This window comes from Macrobrachium nipponense, chromosome 41 (genome assembly GCF_015104395.2).
Source record: "Macrobrachium nipponense isolate FS-2020 chromosome 41, ASM1510439v2, whole genome shotgun sequence".
NCBI classification, from domain to species: Eukaryota; Metazoa; Arthropoda; class Malacostraca; order Decapoda; family Palaemonidae; genus Macrobrachium; species Macrobrachium nipponense.
In genome coordinates, this window is record NC_061102.1 from 32,885,488 (window position 1) to 32,907,768 (window position 22,281).

At 35.1% G+C, this 22,281-nt stretch overlaps 1 protein-coding gene across 1 annotated transcript; it reads left to right on the forward strand.

Annotated features, from left to right (window-relative positions):
- The first annotated feature begins 18,245 nt into the window (after window positions 1-18,245).
- Window positions 18,246-19,178, forward strand: LOC135212816 (KRAB-A domain-containing protein 2-like). Its single transcript, XM_064246588.1, has 2 exons — window positions 18,246-18,310; window positions 18,518-19,178. The coding sequence occupies exons 1-2, from the start codon at window positions 18,246-18,248 to the stop codon at window positions 19,176-19,178; spliced, it is 726 nt and encodes a 241-aa protein (XP_064102658.1).
- The last annotated feature ends 3,103 nt before the right edge of the window (window positions 19,179-22,281 follow it).

Below are 22,281 nucleotides of genomic sequence, written 5' to 3' on the forward strand. Positions count from 1 at the left end.
TAGCTCTAGTTTATGTGAATGTACTTCTAAGGTATTTAGAAAAGATTATAAGACCAACCATATAAGCATGTAGGGTATCCCCTAAAAGTCTCCAACACTATATTGTAATTGGGGCGCAACGTAAGCCGGAGGCATACGTAAAAATTGATAATGTCCCCTGAGTGTGCTGAAAACGGTGTATGAGGTACAATCACTTAGGTAATGGTATCTGGTAAAAGCATTTAAGTAAGTCCAAGCTGGTGAAAAAAATTTATTCTAACCTAACAGAGATAAGATGTCGTCGGTACATCGCACTGGAAACTATCGGAAGTCGTTTCCTTGTTTAAGCGACAGAATCTACGCAGATACGCCAAGTCCGATCTTTTATGGCATGACGTTTTGAGGGAAAATTATATGGGCTATTTGATTTCCTAATGGCTCCTATTACTAACATATTTCAACTTCGTCATTTATCTCTATTTTGAAATTTCATTGAGAATCTATACGAATGTACGTAAATAGCTTTATGTTTGTCCTTAGACCGTGTTTTGTGTTAAATTACATCCGTTTTTTTCCAGAGATCACTCGCCAGTGGAGAAACTTCCTGGTATTCAGGTAAAAAGATACTTTCCGCTGAATCACCTCTGCTTGAATGACTTTACGGATATTACTTTAGATAGATTATCAGAGAGATTCATCTACGACTGGTTGGGCGGGATTAAAAATTAGCAACAATAAAAAATGCGATATTTATATGTATAGGTTTTTTTGTGGATTACTATATTAACTTGTTGCTACGAGTCAACCGTGTATAGGGCTTTGTTCGCGGAAATCGTTATATTTCAGAGTGTCGGGAAGGATTAAAATTTCATTTCCCAGCAAAGTCTTTTTACACGCACTAAGACATTCGAGGGTGCATGCTTCTCGAGATTTTGCGTGCAAAGTACGACTGCGGTTGTGGAGAATTCTGTTGGTCATTTGGAACTATGTTACGATTTATGAGACAAATGTATAGTTCCTCTATATAAGTTATTATTTGATTAACTGTCTCTTTTTTGTTCAACGGATTTTAATATGTTGAAGGTTTATAGGATTCCTTTGATAAACACGCCTTATTTTGCAGATGTAAGTTAATATTTTTGTATACCCTTAGATGAATCTTACAATTACACTAGATACAGATCAATGTTTTTTTATAACTATAGAGGTATCTGTAAACGCTCGCTTATCCGGACTTCTCATTAGGGAAGTTCGAACAACAGACGGTGAGTCCGTAAATACAGGATATTACGTGTACTAAAGGAATAAACAGATATTCTAATTTTTACGGCGCGTACAGTCGGGCTTTATCCACCACTACTTATAATAACTTACGTATTAAAAAAAACGAAAACCTGCTCTGATTACTTATACGGTCGTGTGTTTCATAGGAAAAATCCTTTTTAATTCAAAAAGATATCGGTATGTATGAACCAACATCGCTTTCCCCACTCTGCTAGAGTCGCTTATTGTATGGAATTTGCTATGCTTTGAAACTTCGGCAGTTTTTGACTGACCTTGACCGCTTGACTAGGTGACACAGTCACCGAGTTTGCTTGTTTGATTCTGAACGGGCTACTGTTTCTATTTTTTTTTTTTTTGTAATAATTAGATCCTTCTCTTTATTACCATCGGCAACGTATTGTGTGTTTTTAACATTATGTTGCTGGTTACGTATAAAGCAATGAATGACGAACTATTAGGAACTGAGCGATTACTAATAAGACAAGTTATCACTACTGCATTCAATATTAACTGTTTGTACTTCATTCTTTGCTAAAATTGAAATAGTGAGGGATCCTGGTCAGCGCATTTAGCCTGATGAAAGTTTTTTTACAGACATGTTATTCCTTGCAATCCAGCCATATTTTTAAAGTTTAAGTTGAGTCATTGAGGTTCGATATTTTATATAACTCAAAAAACTCAAGGCTAAAACTGCGAGCGGGACTTTGCAAAGGAGCATTTATTGTCATGACCCGAAATAGTGTTACCTCTAATTTTATTTATAGATTTGTACAGGTGTTCCACTTGTTTTTTGTGTGTTTTCTAATCACTACGGTGCTTAAACGACCCTATCCATGCATCTGTATAAATACAGACGTCCATGCGTAAACGCATATTCACTGTTTAACCCTTAAACGCCGGAGCAGTAAATAAAAAAATGACTCCCGTATGCCGGAGGGGTTTGGAAGTGAGCGCGTAAGCGGAAAAAATATTTTTTTTTCAAAAAATCACAGCGCGCTTAGTTTTCAAGATTAAGAGTTCATTTTTGGCTCCTTTTTTGTCATTGCTTGAAGTTTAGTATGCAACCATCAGAAATGAAAAAGTTATCATTATCATATATAAATAATGCGATATATGATAGCGCAAAACGAAATTTCATATATAATTGTATTCAATCGCGCTGTGCGCAAAACGGTTGAAGGTAACAAGTTACTTTTTTTTCGTTGTAATGTGCCACTAAATTGCGATCATTTTGATATATACACATTGTAAAACGATAAAAGCAACACAGATAAAATATTATCACAAAATAATGCATGAATTCGTAACGCGCTTACGTAAACACATATTTTTTTTTCAAAAATTCACCATATCTAAATATTGTCCTAGAGACTTCCAATATGTTTCAGAATGAAGACAAATGATTGAATATTACTATACTGTAAGAATAATTAGCTTACAAATGCAGTTTTCGGCCATATCTGACGAGCTAAAGTGACCGAATGTCGAATTTTTTTATATATATATTTTTTTTAATATATTTTTTTATGCAATTATTTCGGAAATAAGAAAAGCTACAACTTTCAAATATTTTTCGTTTTATTCTACATGAAATTGCGCCACATTTTCATATATAAAACTCTATGAAATGCCTAATATGAAACGGAGCAAATATTCCGAGAATGGGACTTACGCATTTCGGAGATTTGTGGCGGAGAATCCGCGCGCGGAGGGAGAAAGTTTTTTTTAAAAAATTCACCATAAATTTAAATATTGTGCTAGAGACTTCGAATTTGTTTCACGATGAAGATAAATGACTGAATATTACTAGACTGTAAGAGTTTTTATTCTTACAATTGCGTTTTTCGACCATTTCGGTAGAGTCAAATTTGACCGAACGTGGTTTTTTTTCTATTTATCGTGATTTATATGCAAATATTTCGAAAATGAGAATATAGCTACAACCTTCAACTATTATTGTTGTATTATACATGAAATTGCGCACATTTTCATATATAAAACGTTATGTAACGGCTAATTTAAAATGGTGCAAACATTACACAATCGCACGTATGATTTTTTCGGAAGAGTTACCGCGCGGACGTAAAGAAAATGTTATTTTTTTCATAATTCACCATAAATCGAAATATTGTGCTAGAGACTTCCAATTTGTTGCAAAATGAAGGTAAATGCTTGAATATTTACTAGAATATAGGCGTTTTCTTTTAGCTTACACTTGCGTTTTTTCGACCATTTCGGTAGAGTCAAAATTGACCGAAGGTTGAAAATTTGTCACTTATCATTTTTTTATATGAAAATATTTCAAAATTGATAAAAGCTACAACCATGGGTTGTTTTTAGTTGTATTGTGCATGAAATTGCGCACATTTTCATATATACTTTATGTAACGGCTAATTTAAATGGTGCAAACATTACCACAATCGCATGTATGATATTTTTTTTCGGAAGAGTTACCGCGCGGACGTAAGGAAAAAGTTTTTTCATAAATTCACCATAAATCGAAATATTGTGCTAGACACTTCCAATTAGTTGCAAAATTAAGATAAATGATTGAAATATTACTAAAATAATAGTTTTAGCTACAATTGCGTTTTTCGACCATTTCGGTAGAGTCAAAGTGACCGAAGGTTGAAATTTTGGCACTTATCGTTATTTTTTTTATATGAAAATATCTTAAAACTGATAAAAGCTACAACTCATGAGTATTTTTTTGTTGTATCTACATACAAATGCGCACATTTCATATATAATACTATGTAACGGCTAATTTAAAATGGTACAAAAATTATGTCAAAGTGACGAAATAATTTCAGAGATGTGTCACAGATACTTTTTAGTGCGGCAAGAAAGAAATTCGCGCTTGCGCGCCTGCGTAACGATGTGAAACAAAACACCACCCTTGATCCGTGAACTCCCAGCATCCCCCAAGGCGCGTGATTCAAGAGTTTTCGGCTGGTAGGCCTAAAAGTATTTTTCCGCGAATTTTAAAAAAAAAACTTTTGTATGTCGACGTAAAATACGTCCAGTCGGCACCCGAGAGACAAAAAAATGTCGACGTAAAATACGTCCAGTCGGCGTTTAAGGGTTAATATGATTTGTTACGTAAGGGATTAATAATCACCCAAAATGATAAAATTAACATAGTATATGATTATGATATATTTCAGTAGAACTTCTGGAAAAACAGACACTCAAGATAAAAACTCGCAGTAGCGAAATCTCAATGATGTAGATAATTTCTGTAAAAAAGTAAGATTAAGAATGTCTCGTAACTTCAGCCACAGGAATAACGAAATTCGACCTGTAAAGGAAACACTCAAAGTTACTCCAAATGAATAAAAAATTGTACTTAGCTTGCTTTTGTGGGAAGTCACGGTGTTCCGATAACGACACACGGCCTTGGTCCTCCTTCTCTATTTAGCGGATGACCTGGTTTGGCTTCAGTTTCCCCCGTGCGCGTTGTTTCGATGATTCGAGCCCTTGAAAGATCCGATGCTGCAGACGCGTTCCGTTTGTTTCTTGAAGTTATTCACTAACGATGATACTAAGTTGCTTGAAGAATCTGTTGCTTTCGTCGTCGTTGAAAAGTTCTTATTGTTTTCTGAAGTCGCTCACTAACGATGATACTAGGTTGCTTGAAGAATCTGCTGCTTCCGTCGTCGTTGACTTCTTATGATACATGATTTATTATTCTGGTTTTTTTCTTTCGTTAGGACGTTGTAGAGTTCTTCTGGTACGCTGGCCACCGCAATTTATTAAGGGCTTGTGCCTTGTAATGATAAGGCGCCCTATGAGGTAAATGTTTGACTTGCGATAATCTATACGCTAAGTCGGTTGGTATTGCACTTCCATCTTCAATGGAGTGTCTGGGGGTTTGTAGATCACTTACGAAGTCGGTATTATCTTGTTGGTTATTACGACGATGTGTTAAACTCATGTTGGTTCGGTGAGGAGGTTCTTGTAGAAAACACGAAGTATAAAAAATTATATATTCTTCTGAAGTTTTACATGGTGAAGATCAGATATGATTGTACAAGTCTTCTAATAACGATAGCTTGATCGCTTCTGCCAATGATGATGGCTAATCCTATTCCTCTACATGATAAAGCTTAGGTAAAGAGGTACAGGTCTTCTAAAGACGATAGCTAACTCTGTTCTGCTTGTCTACCATCTCTGTTACAAGTTATGAAGGAACAGACAGTAAGTTCGAACATATGAAACATACATACAAAATGAGACACGCTACAGATCACGTATGCCGTTAGAAATTAGAGGTCGTGGTAGTTGTCTCAATCATGGAGCTTGACTAATGTTTTAAACAATTGAATGACTACAGGTGACGGCATGTTATCTTAGCCTACATACTTATTGTATACGTCATCATTAGCGTCTCTAGTCTGATCACATTCCTGCAAGCAATCTGGTTGACCTCTTTAGTTTTAGACTTTTATATATATGGACTAACATTCCATATTTTTATTATGTAAACACTTACAAATATACCGGAATATGTACTAGCAACTCTCTGGTAGACATTAGAGGTGCCTCACACTGAGAGACCTGGGGCAACCCGAACAAGATGTAAGGTCTGTAAGGTAAGGTAAGGTCTCTCTCTCTCTCTCTCTCTCTCTCTCTCTCTCTCTCCTCGTCTCGCCTCGTCTCGTCTCGTCTCGGCCCGCATCCGCTCACCCTTTAAATGCAAATGTTGATCTCTGAAGCTCTCACGCTTCATTCTCCTAAAAGTATACGAGCCTGTTAAGTGTTTATACTTTATTCCCTTAAGCGGCGCGGCCTTTTATTCTCATTTTCCCGGTGCACGTCATTTGTACCGCGTCCCTGTTTCAAATGAACGTCTTAATTTCGAGTCGTTTTTCACCCCAAATGATCTGGATGGAAACTTTTCTACTTCATTGCGCCGTTTTGCGTTACAGCTGGAGTTGCTTGTATGTTATAAGCAGGCCGTCTTCTTTGTGTGATGCTTGGCGTGTGCGTGAAAGCAGGCCTCATTGCTCGCTCTGTTTGTTAGGCGTTCGGCGAGAAAACGATGAATGATCGAGTCAATATCTCCGTGAATGGGAAAATGCTATTTCTTCATTTATTCAGAGCATTATTCACCTCTGAAGAAGCGTTACGTTTATATACCTCTTGCACACATTCGCTACCTGAGACCCGTAATAGGCTGCATGTTAATTATGTACGACTAATTTAGATATCCGTAAGCTAATTAAGACCTTTATGTTTTATTATTATTGCCTGTATGAATAATTAAGTAGAAGTTTCAAGTTGTGTTTCCTTTGTCAGAAATTATTGCATTTAGATCAAGCTTCTGTCTGTATTCGTCAAGGCTTTGATCTTTGTCTTTTTGAGTCTCTGCAGATAACAATTAGTTCAATTGAGAAGAACAAGATTAGGGTGTGTAAAGATATATTCAAGAAGATTTACGTAAATGTAAAAATAAAAAGTACAGGATTATGTGTATCAGGCTGTTTGCATATACAAACTCGAGGGAATTTGTTAGTATGCATGAATTTTTGATATATATATATATTATATATATATATATAGATATATATATATATATATATATATATATATATATATATATATATATATATATATATATATAGTGTGTGTGTGTGGCGTTACGTGTTTTACCCTCATATATTAAGCCTCAAATATCAATCGTAATGAATGCACTATACCATGTATATATATATAGTATATATATATATATATATATATATATATATATATATATATATATATATCTATAGAAAACAGAAAGTCGCATATTGTAGAGGAGATAGCCCGGCGCCCCAAAGTCTAGAGTAAAGGAATGAAAGAGGATGTCTGGCCCATAGAAATTTGATGTCATACATTTCACAAAACATCGAGCGATTTAAAAATGAAGGGCCGTTATTATACTGGTTTCTTGGAGCAAAATAAAAATAAGGAAAGGGGAAAAAAAAAAGAACAACAATCCTTGGAGCGAAAACTAATGAAGAGGAGAAAGTGGAGCAAAAACAACAAATGAAGAACAGCGTCAGAAAAATGTTTGAGATGGAACTAACATGGAGAAAAAGAAGGTTGAAAGAAATGACATGCAAATAATTTTCTGATACATCCAAAATAGAAAGAGATGTAAAGTAAAAAAGAAAGATGTAAGGAAATAAACAAAAATGTTCAACGAAAATTTCCTTTCCAAACAAGGCTCACAAGACATGTATATATCTTTATTGTTGAGTCAATCCTATGTAAGTTATTCGCCTGGATCGGACTGGCGGAAGATGGACAGACCGAAAGCTATCTGAAGTCTATGTAGGCGTTAGGCTTCAAAGACTTCGTGGCCTACTTCTTGGCCATTTGCCATGTCATTTTTGTGTGCGGAACACAAACGCCCACACTTGTCGTGATAAAAAAAAAAACAATAAATAAAAATTTTTTTGTGCCTGTTTTCTCATGAAGCCAAAACGACGTTTATTCTTGCTCAATTCATGTCAGTGATTTTGATACATTTATTTCTCATTTAGAATGATGGGTGAGGTTTAGATAAGATGGTCAGGTTCATCTAAAAGTAAGTCACAGGCAAAATTGCCTTATTTGAGGTCATTTCACGGATGTATTGTATAAATGTTGTAAGACAAATGGTTAGTATAGAGGCAAGTGGGTCTGTCCAGTGCCTTCATTCTCTTACTGTTGTCCCTTTTGTGTGGCCCTTGTCTTTAAATGGAGTACAATCTACATTTTAGTATTTTTTTTTATTTATCCTGTTCATGTATTTATTTATTTGTTTGATAATACCCAAGTCAAAACTTCATGCAAGCACATATCTAGGTTATTTTTCAGTTTCATACGCGATTTTTAATCATAAAAGAGAACATTATTTTTCTGAGACTTCAGCTTGTGCGTTCCGATACCAACCAGAGATTTGTGTTTATAATGCCATGTCACAAGTGTTTAAATATGAAGAAAAATATTTCATAATAGGATTTCATTCCTAGAATTGAAGGAACTTCATAAAGTTTTTGCTACCGAGGATAAGTACCTGCAGTAAGGTGTTCAATCGGGAATGTTAGGTACTTTTACAACGCAACGGGAAGGCAGGAACTTCATTGGGTTCTGGTAAGAGTGAGAAAAATGTCAAGTAAGCATAGTTTTATTGATAAATATAACTATTATTATAAAGGCAGCGAGCGATTTTATCAAAGATCCGCCAATTAGAGTAGAAGCTGCCTGTTAAAAAATTGAAAGTAGCACATTTTTGGTAATTTCTCATAAGAGAGAGAGAGAGAGAGAGAGAGAGAGAGAGAGAGAGAGAGAGAGAGAGAGAGAGAGAGGTGCTCAGCAAACTTATTGTCATCATTTTAGTCTTTCTTAAGGTCACACACACTTCAAATAACATCAGCACGCTGACTTGCATTCATGCATACCAACGCTGACAGACAGGCAGACAGATGTTGTAAAAGAAGAGGTAGATGAAGGAGCCCGGGTGTTAAGGAGAAAGACTTGAAAACTGAGAGAACAATTTTATTTTATCATAGTGCATATGTATATAGTGCTATCATTCGAGCTACAAATATCCTTTAATATCTAATTCGCTCTACCTCGAATTGATATATTTTCATATATGTACCGAAGGGGAATTTTTTAGTTGATAATATATATTGGTATGTCACTGTCGGTCCTTGATTTCGTGCCTGTCCGCAGGACGGTGGTTCGATCCCATGAGGGGACGAAATTATTATCAACTCAAAAATTCCCCTTCGGTACATATATGAAAATATATCAATTCCGAGGTAGAGCTAAGTTAGATTTAAAAGGATATATGTAGCTAGAGCGAATTAGATATTAAAGGACATTTGTAGCTCGAATTATTTATATGAATCACGGTGAGTGATAATTATTCATATAGTGCTATATATATATCTATATATATATATATATATATATATATATATATTATATATAGATAGATATATATATATATATACATATATATATATATATATATATATATATATATATCTATATAGATAAATATATATATATATATATATATCTATATATATATCTATATATATATATATATATATATATATATATATATATATATATATATATATATATATACACACACACACACACACACACACACTAGCTGACCATCCTTGCACTGCCTGGAAAATCTTTGATTACAACCGATAAACTTTCTCTCTCTCTCTCTCTCTCTCTCTCTCTCTCTCTCTCTCTCATTCCTGTTGTTATGATAGTTACTTTTCATCCCCTTTTCTATTGGGGCTGAACTTGGACTCAGAGGGCTTCAATAGTGTCACTATTCATCCCAGCAACCCTTAAACTATGGATTAGACACTAATATGTCGTATTCAATTATTTTTATATGTCACCCCCTTTCCATCCCATTCTCAACTCCTTCCTTATTTGAGCATCAGGAGTGTTACTATTCTTCTCAGTGACCTCGAAAACTATGGATTAGACACAAATATCTGTTATGTTAGCTTATTCTTACATATCACCCCCTTCCCATCCCCTTCTCTACCCCCTTCCTATCAGTGCTGAACTTTGACTTCTAGGGTATGGGAGGAGTCACTATTGTTCTCAGCGGCCTCATAAACAATGGATTAGACACTAATATCTGTCGTTTTGGGTTATTTTTACATGTCACCCCATCCCCCACCCACTTCTCACCCCCTCCCCTTCCTATCAGTGCTGAACTTGGAATTGAAGGCATGGGGAGTGTCACCTCATATCAGCGACCTCGAAAACTATAGATTAGATATACTAATATCTGTCGTCTTCTGTAATTTTTACATTTTCCCCCTTCCCCTCCCCCCCTTTGGTGCCAGTGATGTCTTAACCCAACGATGTTCATTCCCAGATAGTAAGTGTTATCTATACTAAGCTTGGTTGAAATTGCTCAATGCGTTTCAGTGTATGTGGAACACACACATATTTGAATACTATAAAAAATTGTTTAAGGATTACTGAGAGAGAGAGAGAGAGAGAGAGAGAGAGAGAGAGAGAGAGAGCAATCCGTTATTATATTATTGGTTAAAATGAATAAATGTTATGTGATTTTTTTTATGATAAAGAATTACTTTCACTTCTACACCACTTGTTACCAGAACATGTGAAGAAAGGATCGCCTTGTTTTTGTTATGAAGTGACCTCAGGATCCTATCAAATCCTGAAGGTTTAGGTAGAAGTAAACACTTAAGAAATTGGAAAATATGCAGAAGAGCTTATGGATTATTTCGCGTACCCAAATGCAGCTTGAGTTTGGTTCCATCAGCACCGATGATCCCGGGATTAGTCATGACAGTTGTGTCGTCTGAAGATAGAACAACCTTTTAGTCTCTTGTTACACGAAGCCCTTGTCTCCTATTCATTTCCAAGTCCCGTCTTATATTGATTCAGCTACTGACTTTCATTGGCATTTTCTTTTGTTTCCATGAATTTTTTATTAGTAATAATTATTGCTTATTCGTTTTTCGATATCGTTCTTTCATACTACTGTGGAATTTCTTTATGAATCGAGAAAAATGTTGAGGCTGTCAGCTGATGAATTATCTAGATTCAGAACAATAATAGATATCATAATTATGTTTCTTACAATATCTTTTTTAGATATAATCCTGTAATCCTGTTGTACAGATTCACAAACAACTAGCCAACCCTGTATAAAAACAACAAATATGTTGACGTACATATAAACAGACTGGCGTGCCTACAATGGATATATATATATATCTATATATAATATATATATATATATATATATATATATATATATATATATATATATGATATATGTATAAATATAAGGTGCATGTCCGGATGCTTGCTGATGCCAGTGACCTTTGACGTTAGGGCGACAGAGAACGTTATATCAATTAATCGGTTTCGGGGATACAAGGGTCCACCATGTATTTTCGCCGCGAAGGTCTGCCCCTGTGCCAGTTCCATATTATTACCAACAAAAACACTTTTCGTACTTCTCTCTTCATAGCTGATTTGTCATTTCCTCCATCACTCTACCCCTCCCACCCCTTACCCATTTACCCAAGTTGTCTACCTTGATACTATTTACACAAGTTTTCCCTTTTTCTTGGAATACGTTGTCCAGTGGTTAAGTTGCTTGCATATCCATAGAGAGAACTCTCATGATATCCAGGAGCAGAAAGGGGACACTTTAGGCGGTTCCTATGAAATTCCATTGTGCTTTCGTAAATATAAGTAGTCCACTCTGTACCTAGTGTAATCGACTTTGAGTTAGGATATGGCGTGGGGAAGGCATTATCATTTTAATAGGATTAGTGGAAACTGGAAGTTGGTGCTACATTAGCAACCACTGACGGTAAAAATGCTGGGAAAGGCGTGAGGAAAGGGTTCAGACGTCATTATAAGCTCTCTCTCTCTCTCTCTCTCTCTCTCTCTCTCTCTCTTTGTCCAACCATCATTTGGCCTATCAAAGCTGATACGTCACTTCAGCACAATTTTTGCTTACGTTCTGGATGACGATGTGCGAAAATGTATTCTTTCCTAAATTTCAAAACATCCCATTACTGCTTGACATCCGATCGCTTGATAACTGATGTTAAGAAGCCCTGCTATTTTTTAATCTGGAAGGACAGACGACGGGCGAAGCGCTGTCTCCTGTCATACCTAATGATTGGTTAGATTTTTCAATAAATTTTTTAACTGATCAGTCGCCAGAAGCTTTTATTTCGGTTTGTATGCTGAGTTCTGGAAATACGTTTTTCAAGTTTTTGCTAAAGATGCCTGTGAATGGATCTCTCTCTCTCTCTCTCTCTCTCTCTCTCTCTCTTCTCTCTCTCTCTCTCTCTCTCTGTATATATATATATATATATATATATATATATATTATATATATATATATATATATATATATAACAGGAATTTGCTACGGTCCAGGAACAAAAGTGCGTAGATTTTTTTTTCATACTGGTCGCTTTTATGGTTAAGTAACATTGGCTGGTGAAATAAATAGGCTGAGTTTTATCTGTCTATGTCTCGGTATATTTTGTGCGAATACTTAGTTGTCTTTTGCTATAGTTATTCGCCCTTGTTTTGACAAAATTTAGCCTCTCTCTCTCTCTCTCTCTCTCTCTCTCTCTCTCTCTCTCTCTCTCTCTCTCTCTCTCATATTTAACTATTATGAAATATCTAGACTGATAAATCTCAAAATAAATAATTTTATTGCCCTCAAAAGAGTAAAATATCCCTCGAATAATAAGTAATTCTGTGAAAATAGAAAAGAAAAATTTTTCATGGTAATATGCAAATACTTTATGAAAAATTTTTACGAAATCCCATCACGAAGCGATATCAGCATTTTTGAAGAAACTTCCTCTACTTTTCATTTTATATTATATTATTATTATATATATATATATAATAATATATATATATATGATATAGATATATTATATATACTATACCTATATATATATATATATACATATATATAATACTAATTATATATATTATATATATATATTATTTCATATAATATAGTATTATTATAATATTATATATATTATATATATATCCTAAGCAAATTCGGTTTTTAATTTCTTTGAAACATTGTTTTGGTAATAATTTTAAAATAATTAAAGTAGTCAGGTTTGACCGCTAAATCCATGGATACTAATATAATAATATATATATAATATTAATATAATATCATATAATATAGGTAGTATGATATATATATATAATATATATATACTATACTATTGTATATTAATATATATTTAATATTAAATATATATTTATTTGTAAATTATAATTATATATATATAGATATATATATATTATATATTATATATATATATATTAATATATATATATATATATATCCATACCTAAATCCCAAAGTCATAACTTTTGAAACATTGTGGTAAAATAATTTTAATAATTAGTATAGGTTACGCTAAATCATGGATACATATATATATATATATATATATATATATATATATATATATATATATATATATATATATATATATATATATATATATATATATATATGTATATATATATATATATATATATATGTATATATATATATATAGATATATTTATATTTAATTTAGTGTGTGCATGTGTATGTGTGCGTGTGCATGTATATATATATATATATATATATATATATATATATATATATATATATATATATATTTGTTTATCCTTCAGACATTCTGTGTCAATAATTTTGAAAAATAAATGCTTATAGAGTTGGAGTCTAATTCATGGATGTTACAGAAAAGAAAGCTTGGGGCAGATTTGTAGTCTCTCTTTCTCTCCAACCTTTCATCAGTTTTCCTTTATTATTATGTAGCATTTATAAAAGAGGGTCCCTTACGCCTTTATGACTTAACTCTAGTCCATTTCATCCACATTCTTTAAATATTTCTTTAGTTGTTTTGTTAGTTTGTTACTCGTTGTATCAGCGTCCCATGAAAAAATAAATGTGAAATAATCATTTATGCCTTGGAAACACTAGGGGGGGGGGGGGCAATCAATATATCAGGAAAAAACCCGACTTCCCCCGTGAACTTTTAAACGACACAATTTATCTGTGTTTCACTGATGCATGGAACAAGTAAAAAAAGGGAAAATAAAATTGAGAGGAAAAATTAAGTGATATACCGTGAAATATATGGAAGGTCAGCGCGGGAATCAAACATTGGCTACTTTTTCATACCAGCACACAATACGCGTTTTTTTTTTTTTTTATTTTTTTTATTTTTTTTTTTTTTTTTTTGACAAGGCCATATTTTTATCCGGAGTTTTTTTTTTCTCGTACTTCCCATTTTTTCTCTGTAAATAATATATATATATAATATATATATAATATATATATCTATATATATTTATATATTATATATATGTGTGTGTGTGTGTGTGTGTGTGTGTGTATGTATGTATGCATGTATGTATGTATGTCTTTTTGTGTATGGTATATGGAGTTCCCGACTTCATGTAGCTTTAATAGATATGAGAGCTACATATATAAATATGAACTTTACATTGGGAACAATTAAAACCCAACGTAAATTCATTACTTGTGTATCTACCTTGCCTCGGATTCGAATCGTGCATTGTGGGTTTAATGCAGAGAGAAATGGGACTTGGCCTTTCAGTTATCAATAGGGACGTAAGTTGTTACATAGTGCGAGTCGGAATGAACCCTATGTCACTTTGAGTTTGATACAAAGATGACAGTGACCATCCATTCTGCTATCAAGACAAGTAAAAGTTACTTGACTCTTCTGTATATATTCCTGTTGAGTTCAGGTTCTGTACACATATCGAAAGCAACCCATCTCCGCCTCAGTAGCTGAGGGCTAAATTGGGAACATAATTATTTCTCTTAGGCACTTTTCATTAATGCCAAAGCACATGTGACATCCACAACTTTACGAAACTCTGAAAGTAAAGATAAAAATCACTGCTATGCTGCTTCATCATATATATATATATATATATATATATATATATATATATATATATATATATATATATATATATATCGTGATGCTATGTATAAATAAAGTTTTTTTTGCCACGAAGGAAAAATGAAAAAGCGAGATAGCCGAGTACTTTTGGTCCTATTCGGACCCTTTACTGAGGCAAACTGATTTTACAAAGAACAACAAGTCAAAAGAAGGCTTAATATACAAACTGACACTACCAGATTAGCCATAAGGGCGATTTTCACTCTACAGAAAGGAGTCGCCAGGGGCTAGCCACACCTTGAAGGATACCCGCAGTAAACAAGTGGTTCTTCCAGAAAACAGTACATTTTGAAAAAAAACATGGGAGCATATACAATTTAATATCATGAATTTTTACACAAATTTTCCCAACAAAAATTATTATTAGTGAAAAGACGAAAGAAAAAAAAATATATATATATCGAGAAGAGAAAGAGGGAGAGAGAATATCGAACCAGAGAGAGAGAGAGAGAGAGAGAGAGAGCGAGAGAGAGACGAGAGGAGAGAGAGAGAGAGAGGAGATGAGAGAGGAGAGAAATAATAACTATATACATGTGGGACTAATTTATTAGTTGTTCATTTATTTTGAGGTCCTTCATAAACATCTTACAAATATATGGGTTCAAATGGTACATTCCTAGACTAAGATTTAGGTTGGTTTTATTAGTGATTTGTATAATTGCCGATTCCAGTAAGTTTCTTGAAACATGATCATTAGATCTAGCAATATATATATACATATATATATATATATATATATATATATATATATATATATATATATATATTAACGCTAGCGTCGTTTTACCACACCTGTTTATTCCATTATAAACTTTTCGCCTACCAGCTGACCAAAGTTCCCGGGTTTGATTTCCCACTCTGCCAACAAGGAATCAGAGGAATTTATTTCTGGTGATAGAAATGTATTTCTCGATTAGGTTCGGATCCCTCAATAAGCTGTAGGTCCCGTTCCTAAGTAACCAATTGGTTCCTAGCCACTTAAAAATATCTAATCCTCCCGGCCAGCCTTAGGAGGTCTGTTAATCAGCTCAGTGGTTTGGTAAAACTAAGATATACTTAACCAGCTGTCCACATTCCCCAGTGATCAGGTTTGTAGTATGTTAATCGAATTTTATGGTTTTGTCGTATTGTTAGAGTTGTGGGCCTTTTAAATTTCAGAGAACATTGTCAGAATCCAGTAAAAATATTTAAAGTATACATATACTTTTATACATATACGCATACATGTACATACACACACATGTAAAGGTAATAGCCGACTTAAGAATATTTGGTGCCCTGTGGCCATGTGTGTTTATCGATACTGATAGTGGCAATATGAAAGCTTGGAAGATATGAAATACAAATTGGAAATAAGTATGATAAGAGTAAAGGTGAAGACTGAAATATGCGGAAGTCTAAATGGGAGAGATATAAATTGAGGGCAAGACGTTATCTAGGACTGAATTCTCTTCACTGGGCGTTTCTCCCACTGCACGGTGCACTCTTAAGATTCATCTGTATTCAAGTCTCTGCAGTACGATTCTTTTTCCCCTCCTGAAGCACCTGCTCACATTCACCTCGGACAATTCGACGTATCTCACCTTTCTCCCTCTCACTTTGTACACGATTTTCTCTTCATTTTGACAGTTTGACTTGTTTCCCTTTTCTTTATTGATTTTATCATTTCGTTATGTGCCACTTATGAACACAAGGTGTCTACATCCGCATGCACTTGTGGAGACGCTTCGACAATATCGTAGAAAAGTTCAAACTCTACTTTCACACTTCCCACCTAGATTTATCCAACTTTCCAGTGAACCACACGATCCCTTCCCTTCTGTATCTTCGTTTGTTTTGTTAAATTCTTCACCACATTCAGATATATATATATATATATATATATATATATATATATATATATATATACATATATATATATATATATATATATATATATATATATATATATATATATATATATATATATATATATGTATATATATATATATATATATATATATATATATATATATATATATATATATATATATATAGTGTGTGTGTGTGTGTGTGTGTGTGTGTGTGTGTGTGTTGTCTCAGGACAAGCCGGGTATATAATTTTACTTTGGCAGAATCTGGGGGAACTGGCGCTACTAAAAAAAAAAACGTATTTATAGAAACGACTACTGACTAAGGGTGGCCTGCCACTAGTGATCAGAAAATGAAAAGGAAGTGCCTTAAAAGAGTCCACAAAAATTACTGTCAAAAAAGGGATTGAAGGTAAACGTAATATGTCCACTGACAAATACAGGAGCTCTCGCTGGTTACATGGCACTGAAATCATTACTGAATATTGTGTACAATATTCAGTGATTAAAAATAGTGTATGGATACATCGATGAAACTCTTAATAATAATAGTAAGACACAACACAATTTGGTGGAGCACTGTAAGCAAGGCTTGCTCCCACTGGAATCTCAGGAATATCATCCCAAAAATGACATTGGCAGTAAATGTTGAGTGTCACTGTTGAACTACAGAAGATGGCGCACAACAGGGAAGTCTACACGAATCTACAAAGCAGGTAACGTTGTAACACAGATACTAACAGCTGATAATCTTACGTGACTGATATATGTTAAATGAAAACTAGGCAAAACACGAGATATATCAAATATTAAATGAAAGTTAAAACAAAGAAATTCCTGTCAGCATGATCAACACAGTGCCAATATCACTTCCACAATGAATTCACAAATATCACAATTGCACAGTCAAAGTCACGTGAGTCTCTGAAGGAGACGGGATAATAGGAGTATGGAAATAAAATAGTTTGGAATAAAGAATAAGTGCAAGGAATAGTAGATGAAGGCTGACAGATCAACTTCTAATTCAATTACCTTAGTCCATGTGTGAGACTTGTGTAGATTTGAGCCAGGGCATCAGAGGAAGGACTTTGTCGCTTGCAGTTCTTCACCAGGGAACAAATGAAAGCGCGCTCAGGTACTTCAAGGATGACAGCTTCCAAGTGGGATGTCAGGGTTGGACATCGAGGCCGAGTGAGGATTCCAGACGTGGAGTAGAAGTGGAACTAGCCGTAGAGTTTCACCAAGACTTCAGAATAACTGAGCAGGTTGTCACACTGTTGGACTCAAGTGTAATACCATGATAACTGGCTAGGTCGAAATGCCTTTTGATGGAGCATACCAGCCGCTATTTATACCTGGTTTCGGGAAGTTGTCGGAAATGCCCTGCCTGACATCTGTCAAAACTGTGGCGATCTCCTTCAGCGATCTCCTTCAGTCCTTTGATCTCGGCCACTAATCCTAACAGGTACCTGAAATGGTCATTGAGACGCCAGCAGAGAAGGGTATGGAGGCAAGAGTACTAAGAGGTGCTAATTGAGTTTGAGAGATTTGGGTCGGTGGGCAGAGATGCAGGTGCAAGGGGTCGGAGATGCAGGCGTGAGACACTGCAACAAACAAGGACAGGGTGAGAAGTCAGTTCATATGGACCACGCATAAGAGGATGTGAAATATAATGACATTCATAGGCTGATCCCTTTCAACAACTCTCATAAAATTAGACTGGGGACCAAGTACAATAGCGGAAAGGGGTCGATGGTCCTTAAGTGTTCTACACCTTAATCAAATCTTAGGCCAGATGGAGACTTCAAGTATATCATGACATTTGTAAATCATTTCAGCAAATTTTGTGTGTTGTATCCACTTGCAAGAAAAAGAGCTGAAGAGGTTATAGCGAATCTTCTAGATGTGTTTCTGACTTTTGGAGCACCTGCTATTTTGCAGTCCGACAATGGACGGGAGTTTGCTAATGCCATCATCACTGAACTTGCAGAGCCCTGGCCAGAACTGAAGCTAGTGACTGGACGTCCATGTCATCCTCAAAGTCAGGGCACTGTTGGACGTCTAAATGGAGTCATCCAGGACAAACTGACCATTTGGATGAAGGAAAACAACAGCAGGAAGTGGTCACTAGCCCTCAAGTTTGTTCAGTGGCAAGTTAACATTAGCCGTCACGAAACAACTGGTCACATCCCATTCAAAGTTACATTTGAACAAGATCCACAGTTTGGGTTAAGATCATCTATCCTACCAAGTACAGCTCTTTGTGAGATATTTATTGAGGAAGACCTTGAGGCATTTCTGGAATCAAAAGAAGCTGCTGGGGCAGAGACAGAAGCAGAGCCAGAGGGCAGAGGTAGAAGCAGAGCCAGAGGGCAGTGGCAGAAGCAGAGCCAGAGGGCAGAGGTAGAAGCAGAGCCAGAGGGTAGAGGCAGAAGCAGAGGAACAGGCACAGACAGAAGCAGTAGTTCCAACTTTCCAAATGATCCATGCTTTGGCTGATCAAGGACAATTTAATGCAACAGCATGGATGACAAGACGAGGCAAACATCTGCTTAGGCCATTGTTCATTGGTCAGTGTGCTACGCTGAAGGTCCCGGATGTGGATTGTGGTCTGACAGATCCCAGAAATATGTTGGTGGTCATCCTTAAGGAAGAAGACAGGCTATGTACTGTAGGTTGCCGGGAGTGAATTCTAGGACAAAAATTTACAGCTGCTGACCTAAGAGCAATCAAGCAGACCTTGATAAAAGCGGAAGAGGTTCCTGATGTCTGCCTATGAATTAGAACAGCAACAGCAAGGGCCACTGGCAGACAAGGATACACTTAGTGTCCATGCACAACGCAGTGTACCTCTGAATGATGCAGCTGTGTAAGAGACTTAAATGCAACTCGCGCTGTCACCCTGGTAGAGCAAGCAAAAATTTTTAACTTGACTCGACTTGAACTTTTATTGATCTTTTATTGATTTGCTTGTTTATTCTAATAAATTATAATTTCTAAAACTGTCTCTAAATCGAACCTAATATGTAATTTATGTTAATATAATCTTCAACAATGTGAACATTAGGCAATGTTTAGGCAGTTGCACTCACATCAGGCAAAATTGAGCTGCATAATGTGAGCATCAGGCATTTTATTACCTAATGTTGACAATTTGTAAACATTGTGCAAATTGCTTACCTAATGTGAACATTAGGCAATTTTCTGTTTAATGTTCACATTAGGCAAATATCCACACTGAGCCTAGTATATATATATATATATATATATATATATATATATATATATATATATATATATCGAGCTGCAATGTCCTTAATATATAATTCGCTCTACATCGGAATTAATATATTTTCATATATGCTTAACCGAAGGGGAATTTTTTTCTCGATAATAGACTTGCCTGGACCGGGGCGCGAACCCACGGAGCCTTTCAAATCCGTGGGTTCGCGCCCTGGTCCAGGCAAGTCTATTATCGAGAAAAAATTCCCCTTCTTGGTTAAGCACACATGAAAATATATTAATTCCGAGGTAGAGCGAATTAGATATTAAAGGACATTGTAGCTCGATACATGTATATGAATCACGGAAATGTGATATGATATATATATACTATGATATATATATATATATATATATATATATATATATATATATATATATATATATATATTATATAATATTATATATATATATTATATATATATATACATATATATATATACACATACTCGTGTACACCCTATTGGTCACTTTTATACCAGATATAATGCCTTTTTAAAAGCTGCAGTGATCTCTTTAAGTTCTCTGTTTCTTGAGATTTGTTTTACGCTTCTTCTACAAAGCCTAAGATCCAAAGAGGGAACAAATGAAAAAGCTCTAACATCCGATGTCGGATTCGACTTTTACTCTTTAGAGGTCTTGGAACCAGAATGATAAACCTTATTGTTCTCAACAATTCCAAGGATGATTTCGGTTGTCCATTTTCCGTTTTTCTCGAATCCAGCTGACAACTAGGACGACTGGTGGGTGTTAGGTCGGGAACGGATCTCGAACCTTTTATATACGTTCCAGGGCTCCTGCACCTTATGCAAATGATCTATTTAAAACTTTCACAATGATTGTTTCGTTACTGTCAATTTATTCAACCTGATACGAACATTATTATGTACCTCACTTCTTCATTAGTTACAGAATCTCACAAAAGAAGAGACTGTAAAAAATAACCACAAACAAATTATGTTATCTGTCAAAGAGAGAGAGAGAGAGAGAAGAGAGAGAGAGAGAGAGAGAGAGAGAGAGAAGGGGAAATACACGACTGCAAGAATGTGGGAAGAGTCTAATTAGAGCAGCCTGATTAGAATAATGAAGGGTCTTGGTAGGTCGTTATAATCACCTATAAGATAATTGTGTACAATTAAGAATTTCCACTAACAGTTGTTGCACAGTGTAATGGTGACAGTTTAGTGTTTTCGTTTTACCCGTAAGTTAAATAACTATTGATATATGTAATTAGATAAAAACACAAACAGCTGGTTGGAATATTCCCGTTATTGATCTCTAAGGTTTATAAATATTACAATTTCAGGATCTAGTTTCTTATTTGTTAATAAAATTGTAGCCGGAGAGCTTTCGTTTGATAAGAAATGACTTGAAAATTATGATTATTAAGCAACAGATCTAACAGAAGTCTGTTTACGAGTAAACAAGAGCACGTGTAAGCGTCATGGCTAATTTGTTTGCCCAATGGCTGTTTTATTTGACCCTTCATTAGCCTCGTATTTGTTTATCATTAAGGTTCACTGAACTCTTTCTAGGCCTTTGGCGGCCTTTCGGAAAACACCCGGAGTTAAATATATCTTAATCAAGCTATGGCCCCGACCTCAGCTCTCTCTCTCTCTCTCTCTCTCTCTCTCTCTCTCTCTCTCTCTCTCTCTCATAACATTGCATTTTTCAATTTTTGGTCTCTCTCTCTCTCTCTCTCTCTCTCTCTCTCTCTCTCTCTCTCTCTCTCTCTCTCAAAACATTGCATTTTTCTATTGCATTTTTGAATTTTTGCTTCTCTCTCTCTCTCTCTCTCTCTCTCTCTCTCTCTCTCTCTCTCTCTCAAAACATTGCATTTTTCAATTGCATTTTTCAATTTTTGCTCTCTCTCTCTCTCTCTCTCTCTCTCTCTCTCTCTCAAAACATTGCATTTTTCGTTTTTCGGTCTCTCTCTCTCTCTCAAATCATTACATTTTTTCTCTTCCATTTTTTTAATTTTTGCTCTCTCTCTCTCTCTCTCTCTCTCTCTCTCTCTCTCTCTCTCCTTTTTGCAGATGCCTTCGTTCTCGCCGTGCGTGTGTGCGTCCGAATGCAGCAGGCATCCGGGACCCACCTATTGATGTAAAAGTAAATAAAGGTATTTTACCTTTTAGCGCCGACACGGCTGGTTGACCATCGCTCATTTAGCATTCAGAGAACCAGCGGAACTCACTGCCAAGGTTTCACGACCGCTGTTGCAAAAAGAAGATAGAATTAAAAAAGAAATTTACATTTATTTTTTTCCTTTTTTTCTCATTCTCTTCCCTCAGAAAACCGGTTAATGGCTCGCTCGTTCTCG

Bases quoted from the DNA above. Each gene is read 5' to 3' on its own strand.
- LOC135212816 (XM_064246588.1), top strand. From the start codon at position 18,246: ATGCAGGTGCAAGGGGTCGGAGATGCAGGCGTGAGACACTGCAACAAA. The intron at 18,311-18,517 runs GTCAGTTCATAT...AAATCATTTCAG, and splicing joins AAACAAGGACAGGGTGAGAA to CAAATTTTGTGTGTTGTATC.